We start from the raw sequence: 19,381 nt of genomic DNA, 5'->3' as shown, positions 1-19,381 counted from the left end.
AAAAAACAGACAAATAGAACAATGGAATAGAATAGAGACCTGAGAAATTAACCCATACATGTATGGTCAGCTAATTTTTGACAAGGGCTCCAAGAATACACAATGGGGAAAGGGAAGTCTCTTCAATAAATGGTATTGGGAATATTGGATCACACAAAACAATCTGTTTTAAGTTAATAACAACTTGATTTCAATCACATACAAAAATTACCTGTTCACTCCCATGTGCTTTTTCTTATTAGAGTCACAATTTACATCTTTTCTATTTATATCTATTAGCAAATTATTTTAACTATAGTTATTTTTAATACTTTCGTATTTTAACTTTTATATTAGAGTTCAATATGATTTACATATCACCATTACAGTATTCTGATTTTGAAAATGAACTTATCTCTACCAGTGAGTTTTATACCTTCATATATTTTCATGTTGTTGATTAGTGTCTTTCAATTTCATTTTGAAGAAAGCCCTTTTGCATTTCTTATAAGGCATTTCTAGTGCTTATAAGTTTCCCAGCTTTTACCTTTCTGGGAAAGTCTTTGTTCTTCATTTCTGGAGAACAGCTTTGACAGGTTTAGTATTCTTGGTTAGCACATTTTTTTCTTCAGCACTTTGAATATATCATCCCACTCTCTCCTGGTCTGTAAGAGTTCTGATGAGAAATCTACTGATAGCCTTTTGAAGGTACCCTTGTATGTAACAAGTTGCTTTTCTCTTGCTGCTTTCAAAATTCTTTGTTTTAGACTTTTGACAATTTGATCATAATGCTTTTCTGTGAAGAGCTCTTTTTACTCAAACTCTTTAGAATCCTTTGGGCTTCCTAGATCTGTATGTTTGTTTCACTCTACAGGGTTGGAAAGTTTTCTGTCATTATATCATTAAGTAAGCTTTCTTCCCCTTCATTTTTCTCTACTTCTTCTTAAACACCAGTGCTTATATGGGTTCACTTGATAGTGTCCTGTAAGTCCCATAGGCTTTTAAAAACCGTTTTTTATTATTTTTTGTGTGGTTGTTCCTCTACTGGATAATTTCAAATAATCTGTCTTTGAGTTCATTGATGTTATCCTGCTTGATCAAGTCTGCTGTTGAAACTCTCCATTAAATTTTTCAGTTAAGTCATTGTATTCTTTAGCTCCATAATTTTTGTTTGGTTCTTTCTTTTGGTTTCCTATGGTTGAATGTCTCATTTTATTAATATATTTTTAAAAATTTAATTTAGTAGTTTATCTATATTCCCTTGTAGCTCACTGAGCTTTAAGATGGCTATTTTGAATTCTTTGTCAGCTAATTTGTAAGTCTTAATTTCTTTGGGGTCAGCCGCTAGAGCTGTATTTTGTTCCTTTGGTGATGTCATATTTTCTTGAATCTTCATGTTCTTGAATTTTTGAATTTTTTTGATTCTTCATTTTCTTGAATTTTTAAAAAGATGTCTTAAAATTTGAAGAAGTAGTCACCTTCTCCAGTATTTACTGACTGGCTTTGGGCCAGAAGGATCTTCACCAGTGAACCGGGTTAGAGATTCTGGGAGTCTCTCAGAACTTTTCTATGGATGCACCTGCTCCATTCTTCTTATTCCTTATTAAGAAAGAAATCTTAGGATTTTGTGCCTTCTCTCTATCCAACAAAACCAGGCCTGGTACTGACAGCATTCAATTTATATTCCCTAAGGCAATGCCCTGAAGTATTGAACGTTGTATACCTTCTCCCTCACCAGTAGAGTCAAGCCAGATGCTAATATTTGTACATGTTGAGATCCATGTGCTATCTGAAGGAGTGTGTGCAGGCCATGCACAGGGATGTACAGGGTGCTTTCCATAGGAAAGGGTGGTACAGGGTGCTGGGGAAGTTCATCAGTTGGTTGTGGGGGTCCTCAGGCAAGTCATCCTGTGGGGTTCAGTGGTGGGTCTCTTGGTGGAGTCTATGAGCTGATTAGTAGAGACTGTGACTGGCTGTAGAGAATTGCACACCAGTTGTTGTGCACTGTCTTCTCCCTGCTCCTAGGCTTATTCCTTCAGTGCTCTGGGTGAAGTGAGACAGAAAGGACCTCCCAGCTAGCTAACATTTCACAAGACTGCAAAAATTAGGCACACACATCACTCACTTTCCCTAGTAGTAGAAATTGCAGGCCAATCAGGCCTCTGTTGATACCAAGTTGTGCCACCTTGAGGGAGGGGTGACATGGGTAAAGTGAAACTACTTATCCTCTTTAGTATTTTTACTCTTGGTTTTTTGTTCCACAGTAGGGCTGGAAACTCAGCCAGACTCTGGGGCTCCCACAAAAATATTCCTGTCCATAGGTGGTTGCCAATATTGGTGTTTCTGTGGAAATGAGAGCCAAAACCTCCTATTCTGCCATCTTGCTGATACCATTTCTGTCCTTTTTCCTCTCAATTTGTAGAGTTGGCTTTGACATTTATCAAGTTAATATAAACTGGTACGTTTCTGAGCAATATATGGTATTCCAATTGACTTCTTTTCCTCTCTCTAAGGAATATAAGTTTCTGTTTGTTTAAACTTACGGTTTTGGCCAGGCACGGTGGCTCATTCCTGTAATCCCAGCACTTTGGAAGGCCGAGTCAGGCAGATCACTTGAGGTCAGGAGTTTGAGACCAAACTGGCTAACATGGCAAAACCCCATCTCTACTAAAAATACAAAAATTAGTCAAGTTTGGTGGTGCACGCCTGTAATGCCAGCTACTCGGAAGGCTGAGGCACAAGAATTGCTTGAACCTGGGAGGTGGAAGTTGCAGTAAGCCAACATCACGCCACTTCACTCCAGCCTGGGTGACAGAGTGAGACCCTGTCTCAAAAAAATAAATAAATAAACATATGGTTTTATAGCATATTTTAATATCTGCTGTGATACACCAACCTCACCCACTTTTGATCATATTCTTCAAAATTTCAAAATTGACGTGGCAATTCAGAGTCTTATTTTTCCAAATGTATTTTTAAAATGTTTGTTGAAATCTTCAAAGCATTCTTTTCTTACATATTTTGAAATATACTTGTCAAAGGTGTAAAAGTTTCTACTGGCATTTTATTTTAAACTGTACTGAATTTTGGAAATTGACATTTTTATCATATTGAGTCACCTCATTCATGAATGTAACAGATCTCTTCACTTATTTATACCTATTATTTGTTTTTCTATTTTTTTTTACAGTTTTGTCAATAACGGTCTTAAGCATTCTTTTTTAGGTTAATTCTTAAATACTTTTATCACCTTGTGACTATGTGAGTCAATACTCCTTAATAAACTCCCTTTGATATGTGCATCTATCTTATTAGTCCTGTCCCTCTAGAGAAACTGAATACACCTAGTAATGGATATTTACAAACAAATAAGCAAAAAGCTGCTGCAAAATTTTGCATGATAGAACTCTTGAAAGCTTTCTCTTTGAAATCAAGAACAAGACAAATATGCCTACTGACGCAGTTTGGATGTTTGACGTCTCATCAGGTCTCATGTTGAAATTTGATCCCCAATGCTAGAGGTGGGGCCTGATGGGAGGTATTTGGATTGTGGGCTTGGAGTAAGGAAGTCTGAGTCTCAAACCATCAAAAGTAGGGAAGCTGACAGTGCAGCCTTCAGTCTGTGGCTGAAGGCCCAAGTGCCCCTGGCAAACCACTGGTATGGGTCCAGGAGTCCAAAAGCTGCAGAACTTGGAGACTAATGTTCAAGGGCAGGAAGCATCCAGCATGGGAGAAAGATGGAGGCCAGAAGACTTAGCCAGTCTAGTCCTTCCACGTTCCTCTGCCTGCTTTTATCCTAGCCGTGTTGGCAGCTGATTAAATGGTGCCCACCCAGATTGACGTTGGTCTGCCTCTCCCAGTCACTGACTCAAATGTTAATCTCCTTTGGTAACACTCTCACAGACACGCTCAGGCACAATATTTTGAATCCTTCAATCCAATCAAGTTGACACTCAGTATTAACCATCACACTAGGTTAAAGAGATTCTCTTCTATTCTTAGTCAGCCATGAGTATTATCATGCCTGGATGGTGAATTTTCTTCAGAGTGTTTTTCTTCACTTAGGTAGAAGATCAAATGCTATTTCTCTTTTAATCTGCTAATACGGTGAATTACATTAATTGATTTCTTAAGTTAAAACAATCTTGCATTTTTGGGATTAAACCCAACTTAGATATAATATATTATCTTTTTCATATATTAATGGATCTATTTTGCTAATATTTTATGGATTTCATATCTATTATGTGTTACATAAGATGCCATTATTTTATATGTCACTATGAAAGAACAAAAAAACTGTCAATGAAACTATGACATAACACTTTAAAAAAATTATCAGTCAAGGTCCAAAAAGTGTAGCAGTATCCACAGGTGTTTTATTAATATATAATATATACACATATATATATGATTAATGTTTCTCTATGATTTATTACAAGGAATTGGCTTACACAATTGATATATAAGCTGGCTAAGGAAGTTCACAGTCAGTAGTGCAGGCTGTCAGGAAGAGAACATCATGAGCACAGGGTAAAGTTACTCTCCACAAGTGACAGTTTCTTCTCTCTCACTTACACACACACCTCTGACTAGTTTTCAGGCCTTCCAGTGGATTGAATCATGCCTTCCCAGGTTATGGAGGATACTCTCCCTTAGTTAACCTCTTTGATTATGGACTTTCATGACATCTGTAAACTCACAGCAGTGCCTAGATTTATTTGTATCTGATTAAATAACTGTGATTTACAGCCTAGCCAAATTGACACATTGACAAAACCTTTACAATTTTTTTGCTAATAAAATTGCATCTTATTTATTTTTGATTATTGTTAATGAAGAGGTATGTTCATTTTTGTAAGACGATTTTGTATCTGAATCATTTTCTAAATTCTTATATTCTGATAGTTGGTCATAGATTTAATTTGGCATTCTCTATTGATGATGATATATAATCTGAAAATAATTCCATTTGATCATATTATCTGCAAATAATTCTAGTTAACAGTCTTCATTGTATCTCTTATCTTATGGCATTGACCAGTACATCCAGTGATATGTTAATTAGTGGTGTTCATATCAAGTGGCCTTGATCATTCTCTGATACTGGTGGGACTATGTCTAAAATTCCACTATAAACAGGATGTTTGCTTTATTATAAATCCTTTAAGGATGTTTCCTTTCATTCCTATTTTTTTTATGTTTTTAAAAATTATAACTAGGTTTTGAACTTCATGAAACATTTCTTTGGTGCCAATTGAGAAAACCATGATAGCAACCCACTAGTGTGTGAATTATACTTATTGATTTGTTGATGTTAACTACACTTTTAGGGTTTTTCTGCAATAAACCTTAGCCTATGTATTATATTTTTTCTATGCTATTTCAGTTGGTTAACACATTTTAAAAAAATAATTCATATCTATATTATGAGTAACATGGGGTTATAATTTTCTTTTCTTTTCTAACCTTATTTGATTTTGAAATTAAAGTTATTGTAACTTCATAAAATGTTTTAGATAACTTTTCTTCCTTTTCTACTTCCTAGAATTATTTTTCTAAGACAGGAGTTATCTGTCCCTTCAAAGTTGGCAGCACTTCCTTATAAAATTTTTTGGGCCAGGACCTTTTTGTAGTTCCACTGTAATGTGTCATATGATAGATAGGAAATTATCTTTCTTTTACAGTGAATTTTTAGTAAATATAAACCCAAATATTTGATGTTACAAAGGGAATAAGATACCATTTAGCTATAGACTAATAATGAAGATGATAATTATTACATTCCATATACTTTTGAGTTGGTCTATCTAATAGGTTATACAGAAATATGTACAAGAGATGGCACCAGTGTGTTTCATCTTAAGCTTTCTCACAATCTCTGCACTTTTTATTCCTTAGGACATACAGGACGGTTATTAAAGTCTCTGTGCTTCATCAGTCTTTCCTTCCTGTTGCTGCACATCATTTTTCACATCACGTTGGTGAGCCTTGAAGCTCAACATCGTATTGCACCTGGCTACAACTGTGAGTATTATGGTGTTTTCTTTTATTGTGTTATATACGTGCATAATAAAGCTGTGTGTCATCACAAACATAGAAATCTATGCAATAATGAAATTATAAAATTCATGGAAATTTTTGGTCTTTGGCAATGCAGTGTAAATATATATAAAGAAGCTTTGCCATGGAAAATTGGATCATGAGATTAAGTTTATTAATGACTCTTCAACATGTATTGGAGATCACCTCCTATCTGCATGTAAGACATTTTCATTGAGCTTAACCTAAAATTCAAGAGTTGCAGACAGCCCTTGGAGCTTTCATTACAGGGAGTAAAAAAAAAAAAAAAAAAAAGTACAATTTCTAACGTGATGAATAGAATATAAAAGTTGAATAATATTATATGAAATTACATGACAATGACATTAATCCTATTATAAAGTACAATGTTAAGATTTCTCATGTTTTTATGGGAAAAATGTAATGACACATATAGTTTCTTTTTCGAATTGGAAGGGTTTTTTTATTAGTATTTATAGGGAAACAGTATCTCTTAAGCCCCTTATGTTTTGAAGTTATGATCTGAAAGAGTCAGTATACATGTTTTATCTAGACAGTATTATCATTTGAAAATTTACCTGTCATTGAATAAATCATGCTTCAGTTTTTGTAGGATGTGTGATTGTTACTTGAAAAAACAGAAGCAGTCAAGTAGGTGAAAGCAATTCATATGTTTTCCGTTAAACTAAAGAAACCCTGAGATATTTGAAATAGACTGTAATAACAGTTTTAGCTTGTCAGTTTTTCTTTGAAGAACCCATTTGTGGGTTTGAAATTTCCTGACCTTTCACAAGCACGAGTGCAAGCAAACTTGCTCTTCCCTGTAAAGTAAAAAGGAAATCAAAATTCTTCATGGATCACAGTATTAATTTAAATACAGTGAAGAATCCTTTAGTAAAATGTATATACATAAACTATCTATTATCCCTCACTGCATAACTGTTAGATAGAGAGCCAAAGTTAGTGTTCATTCCAGCCATTTTATTGATTTCAGAGTTCCCTTGATAACAATGCCTATCAAGATGAATTTTTAAGATCTATTTTTAAGGTATGTTGTTTTTTAAAAATTGAAATATAATTCACACACCATAAAATTCACCCATTTAAAATATACAGTTCAGCAGTTTTTTTGTTTGTTTGTTTGTTTTTGTTTTTTTTTTGAGACGGAGTCTCACTCTGTCACCCAGGCTGGAGTGCAGTGGCACAATCTCAGCTCACTGCAAGCTCTGCCTCGCAGGTTCACGCCATTCTCCTGCCTCAGCCTCCTGAGTAGCTGGGACTACAGGTGCCTGTCACCACGCCCAGCTATTTATTTTGTTTTATTTTTTGTATTTTTTAGTAGAGACAGGGTTTCACCATGTTAGCCAGGATGGTCTCGATCTCCTGACCTCGTGATCCGCCCACCTCAGCCTCTCAAAGTGCTGGGATTACAGGCGTGAGCCACCACACCTGGCCACAGTTCAGCAGTTTTTAGTATATTCAAAGGCTGTGCAGCTATCACCACTGTCTAATTCCAAAACACTATCATCACCCCCAAAGGAAACTCCAGGCCCATGAATAGTTATTTCTCATTCCCTTCCCAGCCATCTCTAGGCAACCACTAACCTACTTTCTGTCTTTATTAGATTTGTCTATTCTGGACATTTTATCTGTATGCAATTATACAATCTATGACTTTTGTATATGACTTCCTTAATTTAGCATAAAGTTTTCAAGATTTGTCAATGTTGTAGCATGTATCAATACTTTAACCCTTTTCTTGGCTGTATAATATTCAATTGTTAAAATGCTCTTTTAATGTTTGATTAAAAACCACATGTTATCCCATTATTAAAATCTTGATGAAACACAGTGTTTAAACAAGGGTACTTTGGTTATGTTATCTTGATAAAGAGCATTTATTATATTTCACCAGGTTCACATCTTTTCGGACTTAATAGAAATGTTAGCAGCAATAATGTTAGCAGTAGTATTATCTTATATGATACGGTGCTTATTAACCAAAAATCCTTTGGATATTTCTTAATAAGGCACTCTCAGGACCATAAGGAAGAATCTTATAACTAAAGGTGTTATCCAGATAAAAGGCTTTTTCCAAAATGATGAGTTCTTCATCATTAGAAATATTTCATTATAGGATGCATCACAACTTATCAGATTTTTAAATTTTGAGTTTATATTATATATATATGTAACTTATTCATGTCTGCAAAAAAATTTAGGTTGCTGAGTAATATAGGAAGGTGGCTGGAGGGTGGAAGTGAAATTTATGATCTCTTCTGACTCACAAGAATCTAAGTGTTTCTAGTTCAAATTGATGATTTTCCGTAATTCTACAAATGTCAAAATAAAAATATGATACGAAATTCTAAAACAACATTCTTTTCTCTGCATTTATAAGTGTAGTTACTCTATGTTCTCCTCGAGTATAGACAGACAGGCAAGCTTACACACACACACACACACACACACACACACACATACATTTGTTCTTGCTTTGGCTCCTTCTTCCCAGGCAAAAAGTCACAATACCTGGACACTTCAGGTGGGACCTCTACTAGTACCATGAAGAAGTCTGTATTTCCCAGTTGTGAAGGGAGGTAGCCATCTCAAGTGTAGTCACAGCTGGCCTCTTGACCTGCCTCTTTCCAGGCCTTCCTTGCCCAGCCAATATTAAGGAGCTAGGTCTGCCTCTCCTAACCCCGCTCCTAAATATACGGGCTTTGATATTTCCATGTCTCTGTCAAAGACAGTTTTTATTCATACATAAATGCCCTCTGCAGTCATCCTACACTGCAATGTAGTTTGAACATGTCAGCATCTAACATAACATCTTCCCTTTCCTTTTTTTTGCTATCCCCAGATGAAAGCTCTACTCTGTTATGAGTCAATTTAATAGAAGTCATAATAGTAAACTTTATTACCATAAAGTTAAATTCCAATTTGAAGTTTATTTCTACAAAAGGTTATAGTTCCAATTTCAAGTTCCAGTATTTTTGATGAAGTAACCAACAGAGAAGGGATATGTGAAAGACTGAGTGAAAAAAGAAAAACTTGAGTTTTTTACTTCTAGCCATAGGAACCTTGAAGGTGGGTTTATAGAAATCATAAATTTCTTCTGAAAAACTAGTGATGCCTGTAATCGCATTGGCTCATCAGGTGTTGTAGGTTTTTTTGGTTTAGTTTTATGTGTAGCATTTAAAATTAATACATTCTTGAAAAAGGATAAAAGAGAAGAACAAACAAACTTCAGAGCTTTGCTAACTAATTTAGTCCAAGATTGACACAGACCAGGTTTTCAGCCCAGAGCACTTTTTAATGATCAAGTTATATAAACTGAAAATACTGTTAGTGTGGGTAATGGAAACACTGACTTTTAATTTAGAGTTGACTTCACTTCACTAATGTTATTGTTTCTCAAGCATTTGGAGTTATGATTATACCATCAGAGTTGTAAACACAACTCAGTTATTTCAATATCCCAAATTTGAAGTTTATCCTTTTTTGGCATCTGCATAGATAACATAGCAAAAATTCAAATAAAAAGACAAAAGCTGTCTTGGTCATCAGTGTTGTACATTTTGAATGTTTTCTGTATGTTCAAGACATTGGTAAATTAAAATTAAAACCCAGACAAGTCAGGTTACCCAATCATATTCAAGTAGTATTCAAATTCAAGACCACCAAGTGCTCATTTATAAGTGTTTAATTTTGTTTTCCTAACAACTTCTTTCCCCCATTTAAAACGCATACCCTCACCCTCATTATCGCAAAAGGTCCTGGCATCTCTTAAGGAATCTGACATAAGTTTTGGTGGGACAACAGTAGCATTTATAAATATTGAGTCATTGAAAGTTCTTGTTCCTCCAGAGTCCTATGAATATTAACTGGCAGTAATAAAGATTTTTTCAAACCACCCTATTTAGATTTTGACTAGTTGGCAGGTCTGTTAAAGGTGCCGTTGTGCAGAACTGAAACTTAACACCACTCCCTTCTGCCTTTTTTTTCCCCCTCATTTCCAAAATAGTGTTCTTATAGGTAAGCGAGGAGTCCATGGGGGCAGGGGACACCTCTGTAAATTTTGCTCAAACATATGTTGTGCCGCTTACTAAAATATTTTCATTCCACCAAAACTATGCTACTTAAATAAATGTAAACCCGGTTTCAATTATGTCATTACAGATTACATAGACGTAGTTTGTTTGACTCCGTGTTAGATGTGTGGCGATGTTAGTGAAATTTGAAGGCCAGTCTGGATTCTTGTGCTGTGCTTAAAGCATGCTATTGATTGAAAGAAACTTTTGAGTTAGAAACTATATAGGGAAAATTTGTGATGAGAATATCTCCTGTTTATAGAGCATCTATGAACCATGAGACCCTAGGGATTATTCTATTCCTTTTTCAATTAATGACTCCTTCCTTTCTTGTTCAGGTGGGCTTTGCTGTTCTTTAAGTTAGGCACTCTCTGTATCCAAGCATTGTCCTATTCATTCTCTAAACAAGTCCTCAGGGTGGACAGGGCTGTGCAGCTGGACCCCTGTGCTCTGTGTGCAGGCCCCAGCCTGAGGAGGAGCTGAGCAGGATATTCCTTCATCAGGCTCCATCCAGCGGGAAGCAGCGAAATCCTTTGATTTACATCAAGAGGCTGGTCTCCTGGCCAAGCCTTGCCCATGGAAGGCTATGCCTTTGTGTAGTCTCTTTTCTCCAAGAGCGTGCCCTTTTTCTGTATAAATGTAGTGCCCAACCTGCAGATAGTGCTGAGGTAGGGATTGCAATGAAGAAACGGGCTCTAGAGGGCAAATGAGTTTCGTGAAGCCATTGCATGCCTCAGCTGGAGTCTGAGCACGGATCTGTCTGGCTTTCCATTCTTCCCCCATCTTTATGGAGCTCTTTATTCATCGTATGTGTAAGACTGTTTCCTCCACTGTGGTTCCTAGGACTTTGGATAAGTCTATTTTCAAAGGGCTAAAATTAGCATTTCTGGTACTTAGTCCATGATTTTCCCTTGCTTGGATATTTGTCCTTGTAATTAACTGAATATTTTATTTGCTTCCTTCAGTGGCAGCATTCCTGGTTGGATTCAGCTTCCCCCAAAGTTTAGCCCCCTCAGATGCATTGCTTTTTCCCCCTGTGGGAGGAGGGGCATCTAGAGTTTCATCTTTTCTCTTTCTACAAGCACATGAAACTTGGTCCGGAAGCCCACCGACCAAGAAATTAGGATGAGCCTCAATAGTGTTTTTTCCCGATGTGCTTCTATCCTTGAAACACACAAGGCTCCCAGTGCCAAGAATCAAGGTATCAAGCGTCGGCCTAAGACAAGAAGACTGAGGGACAGACCCAGCCTGGCAGTTTATCCTCCCATCCTGACGACTGTGGGGAGGACTACAGAGTGAGCCACTCCTGTGTATACTCTGCTTGCCAGTACAAGTGCTGACTCATCCCTTGGCACACAAAGCTGTAAACTTCACCCCATGCTTCATTAGTTGTACTACTTGGAGATGGACACTAGGTCTTCTGGCAGAATCATCTGGTGGATCCATCCTCATACAAATAATTCCATTCTCATACAAATGAAATTCTTGATGTTAATTTTTCATATTTGAGACAATACCATGGAGAAAAGAGCTAGTAAGTACGAAATGGGAGACAAAATATATAAAAGCAAACTCACACCCTGCATGTTCTGAGTCATTTTTTGAAACCACTCTTGGCTGCCTGCTTTCTTCTGATAGCTGATCAGTGAGGAGGCTTGGGTTCCTCACCTTGCCCTGTCCCCTTCTCTTTCCATTCCCTAACTCATTCAGGCACCACACACAGCCTTCTTCTCTCCTCGGGCCAGCTTCCTGAAAGCAGATGTTGCCGCTCAATACAACAATTTAAAAAACTGGTCCAAGCTATAACTTTACTTCTGGCCACCTGTGCATCGAAAGACTGGGATGCCATTGTCTAATTTCTCTGAAAAGCATGTGGATCATATATATACCTTCTGATCACATATAGGAGACCTTTGCCTTAAGTGCTATTTCCTTCCACCCCTGGTAATTGAGGCACTGCCTCACGGAGACACATGCCAACCTAGATGGAGCCTGCTGCTCTCCATAGTGGGCAAAGACACATTTATGATCAGTAGACTCTGGATGGAAGCATTGCTGAAAGAGAACTTTTGTAGCCCAATATCTGATGGCGTCAACGCTCTTGGAGTAATGAATACACATTGTTTTTACTGCCAAAAGCTAGACACAAGCACGAAGGCAAGCTGAGTGGCGGCACTGCAGGACACCCATCGGTATGAACAATGCTTAGGCCAATGCCATGTCGATATTTTGATTCACCTTTAGTAATAGATAGGGATGCTCACTTTATGCAGCAGTTTTCAAATAGAATATCTCATTTTATCCTGACAAATATTTTTCATGACAAATTTTATGCTATTTAATATATGAGAAAATTTAGGATCTTGGGTGACTGTGAGCTAGCTGCATATCTCTGTGCCTCAGTTTCCTCAACTGTCAAATGAAGATAACAGCTATCATCTCATAGGTTGTTGTGAGGTTCCAGTTAATATAGGCCATGCCCTTGGGACTGTGCTTGACCCATTGTAAGTGGTCACGTAGTACAAGCTGTTGTTCTTGTTGTTGCTGTTATTAGAGAAGTCCTAATTCTTGCCCAAGGTCATACACTACTACAAGGTAATAGAGACAACTCCAAACCAAATCCTGTCTCCAAATTATGCACAGTCTCATGGATAAAATTTGGAAATTACAGAACCTGCATGGTGCCAAATCATTCTCTACGACAGTCTTTTTCAGTTTCTTGCCAAAGCTGTTATGTTGGGGTTTGTACCTACTCTACTCTATGTGGTTAGAATCCCAAACAAATGGGCTAAATGGCATTGGGTGGAAGGCAGCATCAGTGATGTGTGTCTTTAGTGACCTGAGTTTTCCTTCCAGAATTTTTCACCTTCTCAGCAACCTCTCCACCACAGTCTCTCACTCCACCTGCCCCACAGCTGCAACCTTGGGCCTGGACTGGCCTTCTGAATATTTTATGGCCCTCTTCTCATTCCTGCATCTACCTGAAAGCTTGTCATCTGCTCCCATGACCTCCAGCTCAGAGGAATAGATAATAACTATATTATTCACTATTTATTACCTTTTCTACATGTAGAACTTTAGAAGAAAGAGGAACATGATGGAAGAGTTAGGAGGAAAACGAACTAACATTTTCGTGTAAACTAAACTAACACTGGCTGTTATCATCCGTTTTTTTTGAGATGGAGTCTCGCTCTGTCACCCAGACTGGGTGTATTTTTAGTAGAGATGGGGTTTCACCATGTTGGCCAGGCTGATCTCAAACTCTTGACCTCAAGTGATCTGCCCACCTCGGCCTCCCAAAGTGCTGGGATCACAGATGTGAGCCACCACACCCGGCTGCCATTATTATCTAATTCTTACCGTATCTCTTAGAAGTGTTGGCTTTCACTATCTTATTACTGGTGGGGAAAGTGAGTCCCAGAGGCAAAAAGTGCCTCGCCTTAGGCTGCTCATTAGTGAGTAACAGAGCCGGAATTAAATTCAGGTCTCCTGGACTACACAGTCTGTACTCTTTCCAGTACACCCTGCACCCTCATATGTGTGCTGGGGAAAATTTTATGCAGAATTGGACTTTGGTTAATTAGATTTTGAGGAATAGATATGATTAGGATACATAAATTTTGGAGACTGTGCTGGGTGAGAGGATAGTTAATCTAATATACTAACTCTGGTTAAAGTATGAATGGCCGGAAGTGACTGTATATGCTTGACTTGGTAAATGATATTGGCCTTTAGGAATATCTTCACCCCTACGAGTGAGTCATGGGGACAGTCGAGACTGCATGGCTGAGGAGCTGGGTGTGCATTCATCATTGGGGATATGTTTTCCCAGCCTCCTTGAGCCCACTGTCCCTACCACCTCCTCCAAGTGGGTCCTGTCATAGCCTTGTGTCAACTTGTTAATAACCAAGGTCTCCTGGTCTAAGATGGTTTTAATCTGTATTTTTAAAGCCTGAGGAAATTGGAGATGTTTTTCCTAAAGATATAAATAAAACAGTAAATAACAAGAATGTACTGGATGACTCTTGGTGTTCAGAAATTTACTTCCCTGAAGTGTGTGTCGCCCTGAGATTCTAGATCCTGAGGCTGTTCCCAGAATTACACATAGGTAGTCTAATCCATTCTCTACACAGGAGTCTTTCAAAATTTTGAAGATGGCTTTGATGCCACATCAGTATTTTTCCAGATGCCTCTTGAGTCCCTTATCCTCTGCTATTTGCCAAGCTTGTTGGTCAATGTCCCATGGCTGACTGGTGAGATAACATCAGTGTCTGGTCATGGGGAGTTTCCAGGGCCTGATTAATGCCAAGCATCAAGGGACAGTGACTTTCCTTGTTCTGGTAACTGTCCTTCCCATCGGTGGAAATTGCCCTATTGTGGATTAATGCAGAACTTTTCTGACCTGAAACGTAGATCTGTTTCTTGTGAAACCCTATTTATGTTTCTTTAAAAGCAGATATGCTCCCATCTTTGATTTGGGATTTTGATTCTGCCCATACACAGAGCCTCCTTCTCTACCTTATATCACCTTTATCTCATCCCGTAATAGGGCAAAATTTCTAGAGTTCCTGGCATGGATCAAGCACTATAACAAGGCTTCCTTTCCTTCCTCTTTCTCCTGACTCACCATATCTTACACCCAGCTGTGTGTGTGTGTGTGTGTGTGTGTGTGTGTGTGTGTGAAACATCTTTTTGGTTCTAAGTTTTGCTCTAAATCAGTAGATAACATCTTCCATGTATAATTTCCCACTACGTTCCAGGCATATTTATAATGTCTTGATTCTGCATTACAGTCCTGCTAGGTCCTTGATATTTTACTCATTTGCAGATAAAGAGACTTAGCAAAAACAGAAGAGTTAAGTTGTGAAAAAAAGCAAGAAATGTAGTGATAGCTTCCAGGGTCACCCATGGAGGGTGCCGGGGCCCTGGGCACCCGTGTGCATGCAGGGCAATGTGCTCATCTAGACGGGTGAAGAGCTGCAGGAAAGCTCTATTTCTGTACTTCTTCCTATCCCATGGTTGTCATCGCCTCCCTCCCGTTGCCAATCCCAATAAGCTTTCTATTACCTGGCCACGCCTTTGCCCATGTTATTCCCCTGGGAGAATGTCCTTACACACACTGCCAGTCCTCTGCCAGGTCCATTCTTCAATACTGGCCACTTCCTCCAGATAACCTGAGTTAATACCCCCAGGTAGATGGTGTCAGATGTCTTTGGGCTCCCAAATACCCAGAGTATCAGTCATTAAACTTTTAATGTTGAGTGATAATCACTGAGTTTATATGTTCCCCCATTAGAATATGATCAAATTAAGGATAGAACCTCTCATGTTTCATTTATTTTTGTAACCTGAGCACTGACCACAGTGGCTGATGTATAGCATACTGCCCAACAGTTGAAGAATGAATAAATGAATTAATAGCAGCCAAAAAAGGGGAAATAAAACTATGGCAAAGACAAACTTTGATGACTCTCTTGCTTTGTTTTGCGACCGATTCTCGGTGGTGTCCTCACCTGCTGGACCTGTAAGTAAACAATTGAGGAGAGCGGCTAAGTGCACCCATGCCCTCTCTTGGCCAGGAGCTCTGTCCCCTCACTCCTCTCCTACGGGTGCATACCCCAAATCCTGCTCAGATAGTTGTTCCCATTTCTCATCTTTTTAATTCATGAAGAAATATTAGAATGACATGTTTTATTTCTCTTTAGAAATTATTTATCAAATAAAGTTACTTGGTATTTATTTCCTTTGCAAAAAAAATTTGGATTTCTATTTGGATTTGGGAAAATTAAGACAGAAAACCAAAAATGAGAAAGCTAGACTTAGAAGTGGCAAGGAAGGAAAGGGAAGAAAAGGAGGCGTGGGACTCTGCTTTAACAAGGAGGCCTCAATAAAAAGTGAGGGCAGAAGAGCCCCTAGATGAGTAACAGGGAGTGATGATCCTCACACCCGTCTGCTCTCCACCACGCCGACCAGTCCTTGCTGTAAGACAAATCACAGAGCAGGAAGTTTAAAATGATTTGGGATTGATTTTGTTTGCTTGAATAACAAATTCTCTAACCTCAGCTTCATGATGCAGCATTTCTAGTGTAAATTATTTACAATAAAAGCACTAAGGCAAGTCTGTGTGGTAGGGAAGTAAACTCAACCTCAAAATTATAGACGAACAACATAAAGCTATAACTGTATGTTTCCAAATTTATGGAATATGGAAGGACATTTCAAAGGCATTTGAAAGCAGCAGAATTGGGCTAAGCATAGTAAAGACATTCTAGAAAATATTAGTTGTATGACATAAGCTTAGTTATTTTTCAGACTTACAAAATTGATGTATATTTTAGGGCTTAGGTAGGTGGATTTATAAATAAAAACCATTTTTTCCTATAATCAGGAGTTTGGATTTAGACAATTTTTCTTGATTTTGAGTATTGAGAATATAATTTAGGCATCTAGAAGCTTGGCAAAGCAGTTGCTAATGTAATTTATGCCTTACATTCACTTGAGAGACATTTAAACATTTCGTGGTGATTCATGTTGCAGAATATGAGCATATAAAAACATTAATATTATATCAAATATTAATATAAAAGTATTATAATACATTATAAACAACGGTTTTGCATATTGATTTACCATTTATTTTTTGAAAAAAGTATTTTCTTTGCAAATGTGTATCACATTATTGATAATTATTGTTTTAAATATTTTTTCTTTACCTTGCACTTTTATTTAGTATATAATCTCTTATTTTATAATTGGACATAACTCTTGAAGAACTCCAAACTATTATTAAGAAGTAACACCATAGAGTAAGATTTGATTGCTGAAGTCCAGCACTTCCCATCAACATACCACCATCATTCTTCACACAACTAGAAAACATTCCTAAAATTCATATGGAACCAAAAAAGTGTCCACATAGTGAAAGCAAGACTAACCAAAAAGAACAAATCTGGAGGCATCACATTACCTGACTTCAAACTATACTATAAGACCATAGTCATCAAAACAGCATGGTACTGGTATAAAAACAGGCACATAGACTAACGGAATAGACTAGAGAACCCAGAAATAAAGCCAAATGCTTAACAGCTAACTGATCTTTGATAAAGCAAACAAGAACATAAAGTAAGGAAAGGACACCCTATTTGACAAATGGTGCTGGGTTAATTGGCAAGCCACAGGTAGAAAAATGAAACTGGATTCTCATCTCTTACCTTATACAAAAATCAACTCAAAATGGATCAAAGACTTAAATCTAAGACCTGAAGCCATAAAAATTCTAGAAGATAACATTGGAAAAACCCTTCTAGCCATTGGCAAAGACTTCATGACCAAGAACCCAAAAGCAAATGCAACAAAAATGAAGATAAGTAGATGGGACTTAATTAAACTAAAAATCTTCTGTACAGCAAAATAATAATAATAATAATAATCAGCAGAGTAAACAGACAACCCACAGAGTGGGAGAAATCTACACATCTGACAAAAGACTAATATCCAGAATCTATAAGGAACTCAAACAAATCAGTAAGGAAACAAAGAATCTGATTTAAAAAGTGGGCTAAGGACGTGAATAGACAATTCTCAAAAAAAGATATACAAATGGCCAACAAACATATGAAGAAATGCTCAACATGGCTAATTATCAGTGAAATGCAAATCAAAACCACAGTGCGATACCACTTCACTCCTACAACAATGGCCATAATAAAAAAAAAATAGAAGTTGGCATGGATGTAGTACAAAGGAAACACTTTTACACTGTTGATGGGAATGTAAACTAGTACAACCACTGTGGAAAACAGTGTGGAGATTCCTTAAAGAGCTAAAAGTCGAACTACCATTGGATCCAGCAATCCCACCCCTTGGTGCCTACCTAGAGGAAAAGCAGTCATTACGTGAAAAAAATACTTGTACACACATGTTTATAGGAGCACAATTTGTAATTGCAAAAAATATGGAAGCAGCCCAAATGTCCATCAATCAATAAGTGGATAAAGAAAATGTGATATATAGGCTGGGTGCAGTGGCTCACACCTGTAATCCCAGCACTTTGGGAGGCCGAGGCAGGTGGATCACGAGGTCAGGAGATTGAGACCCACCTGGCTAACACGGTGAAATCCCATATCTACTGAAAATACAAAAAATTAGCTGGGCATCATGGCATGCGCCTATAATCCTATCTACTCAGGAGGCTGAGGCAGGTGAATTGCTTGAACCTGGGAGGCGGAGGTTGCAGTGAGCCGAGATTGCACCACTGCACTCAAGCCTGGGTGACAGACTGAAACTCCATCTCAAAAAAAAAAAAAAAAACAGAGAAAATGTGGTATATATACATATATAATGGAATACTACTCAACCATAAAAAAGAACCAAATAATGGCATTTGCAGCAACCTGAATAGAACTGGAGATCATTCTTCTAAATGAAGTAACTCAGGAATGGGAAACCAAACATTTTATGTTCTCACTCATAAGTGGGAGCTAAGCTATGAGAAAACAAAGGTATAAGAATGATACAATGGACTTTGGGGACTCAGGGGAAAAGGCAGGAGGTGGGTGAGGGATAAAAGACAACACATTGGGTACAGTGTACACTGCTCGGGTGATGGGTGAGCCAAAGTCTCAAAAGTCACCACTAAAGAACTTATTCATGTAACCAAACAACATCCGTTTCCCAAAAACCTATAAAAATAAAAAATAATTAAAATTAAATTTTAAAAAAAAAGTTACTCCAGTGATTCAATCTGCACTCAATATTGAGGGCTCCTAATGGAAACTATAACAAGAAATGTGGGTTTATCTTATGGGCAATAGAAATAATTTAACAACTTTTATAAAGGAGAGATAAATGTAAAGATTTTTATTATGAAACAATGCACTCTGGCCATCTGTGTGGAAGAGGGATTGACAGTGGAGAAGATTGGCAGCAGGAAACTGTTGCGCAGGCTGTGGCACTAATCCATCCAGAAGGAATGACAGCTTTAGCTAGAGTGGCGATGATGTAGCAGAGAACTGAAGATGGTGGAGAGATATTAAGGAAGAGTCAAGAGTTTGGAGAATGAACGGCTTAGGAGTGGGCTATTAGGAAGGAGGAAAGACCTAAAATCATGCCCAGATTTCTGGCTTGAGGAGCTGGTGAAGGACTATACCTTCCTGAAACAGGAGCTGATGAATTCCAGCATGATGGAGGAGAGTCTGGATTGAACTCCAGGTGTCAATGAGGGACCTGGTTGGATACCTTCA

The 19,381-nt window shown here is 37.7% G+C and overlaps 1 protein-coding gene across 12 annotated transcripts in view; it reads left to right on the top strand.

Annotated features, from left to right (window-relative positions):
• The window catches only part of PIEZO2 (piezo type mechanosensitive ion channel component 2), a 474,768-nt gene that overhangs the window by 163,134 nt on the left and 292,253 nt on the right, over positions 1–19,381 (top strand). For all 12 annotated transcript variants that reach the window (XM_024235892.3, XM_063716831.1, XM_054538165.2 and 9 more), the window contains exon 3: positions 5,881–6,006. In XM_024235892.3, coding sequence (XP_024091660.3) covers positions 5,881–6,006 — 126 coding nt within the window. The remainder of the gene's footprint in view (positions 1–5,880; positions 6,007–19,381) is intronic.

This window comes from Pongo abelii, chromosome 17 (assembly GCF_028885655.2).
Source record: "Pongo abelii isolate AG06213 chromosome 17, NHGRI_mPonAbe1-v2.0_pri, whole genome shotgun sequence".
In the NCBI taxonomy this organism is placed as follows: domain Eukaryota; kingdom Metazoa; phylum Chordata; class Mammalia; order Primates; family Hominidae; genus Pongo; species Pongo abelii.
The sequence above is the reverse complement of the archived record's forward strand: the minus strand, read 5'-3'. Positions and strand labels throughout refer to the sequence as shown.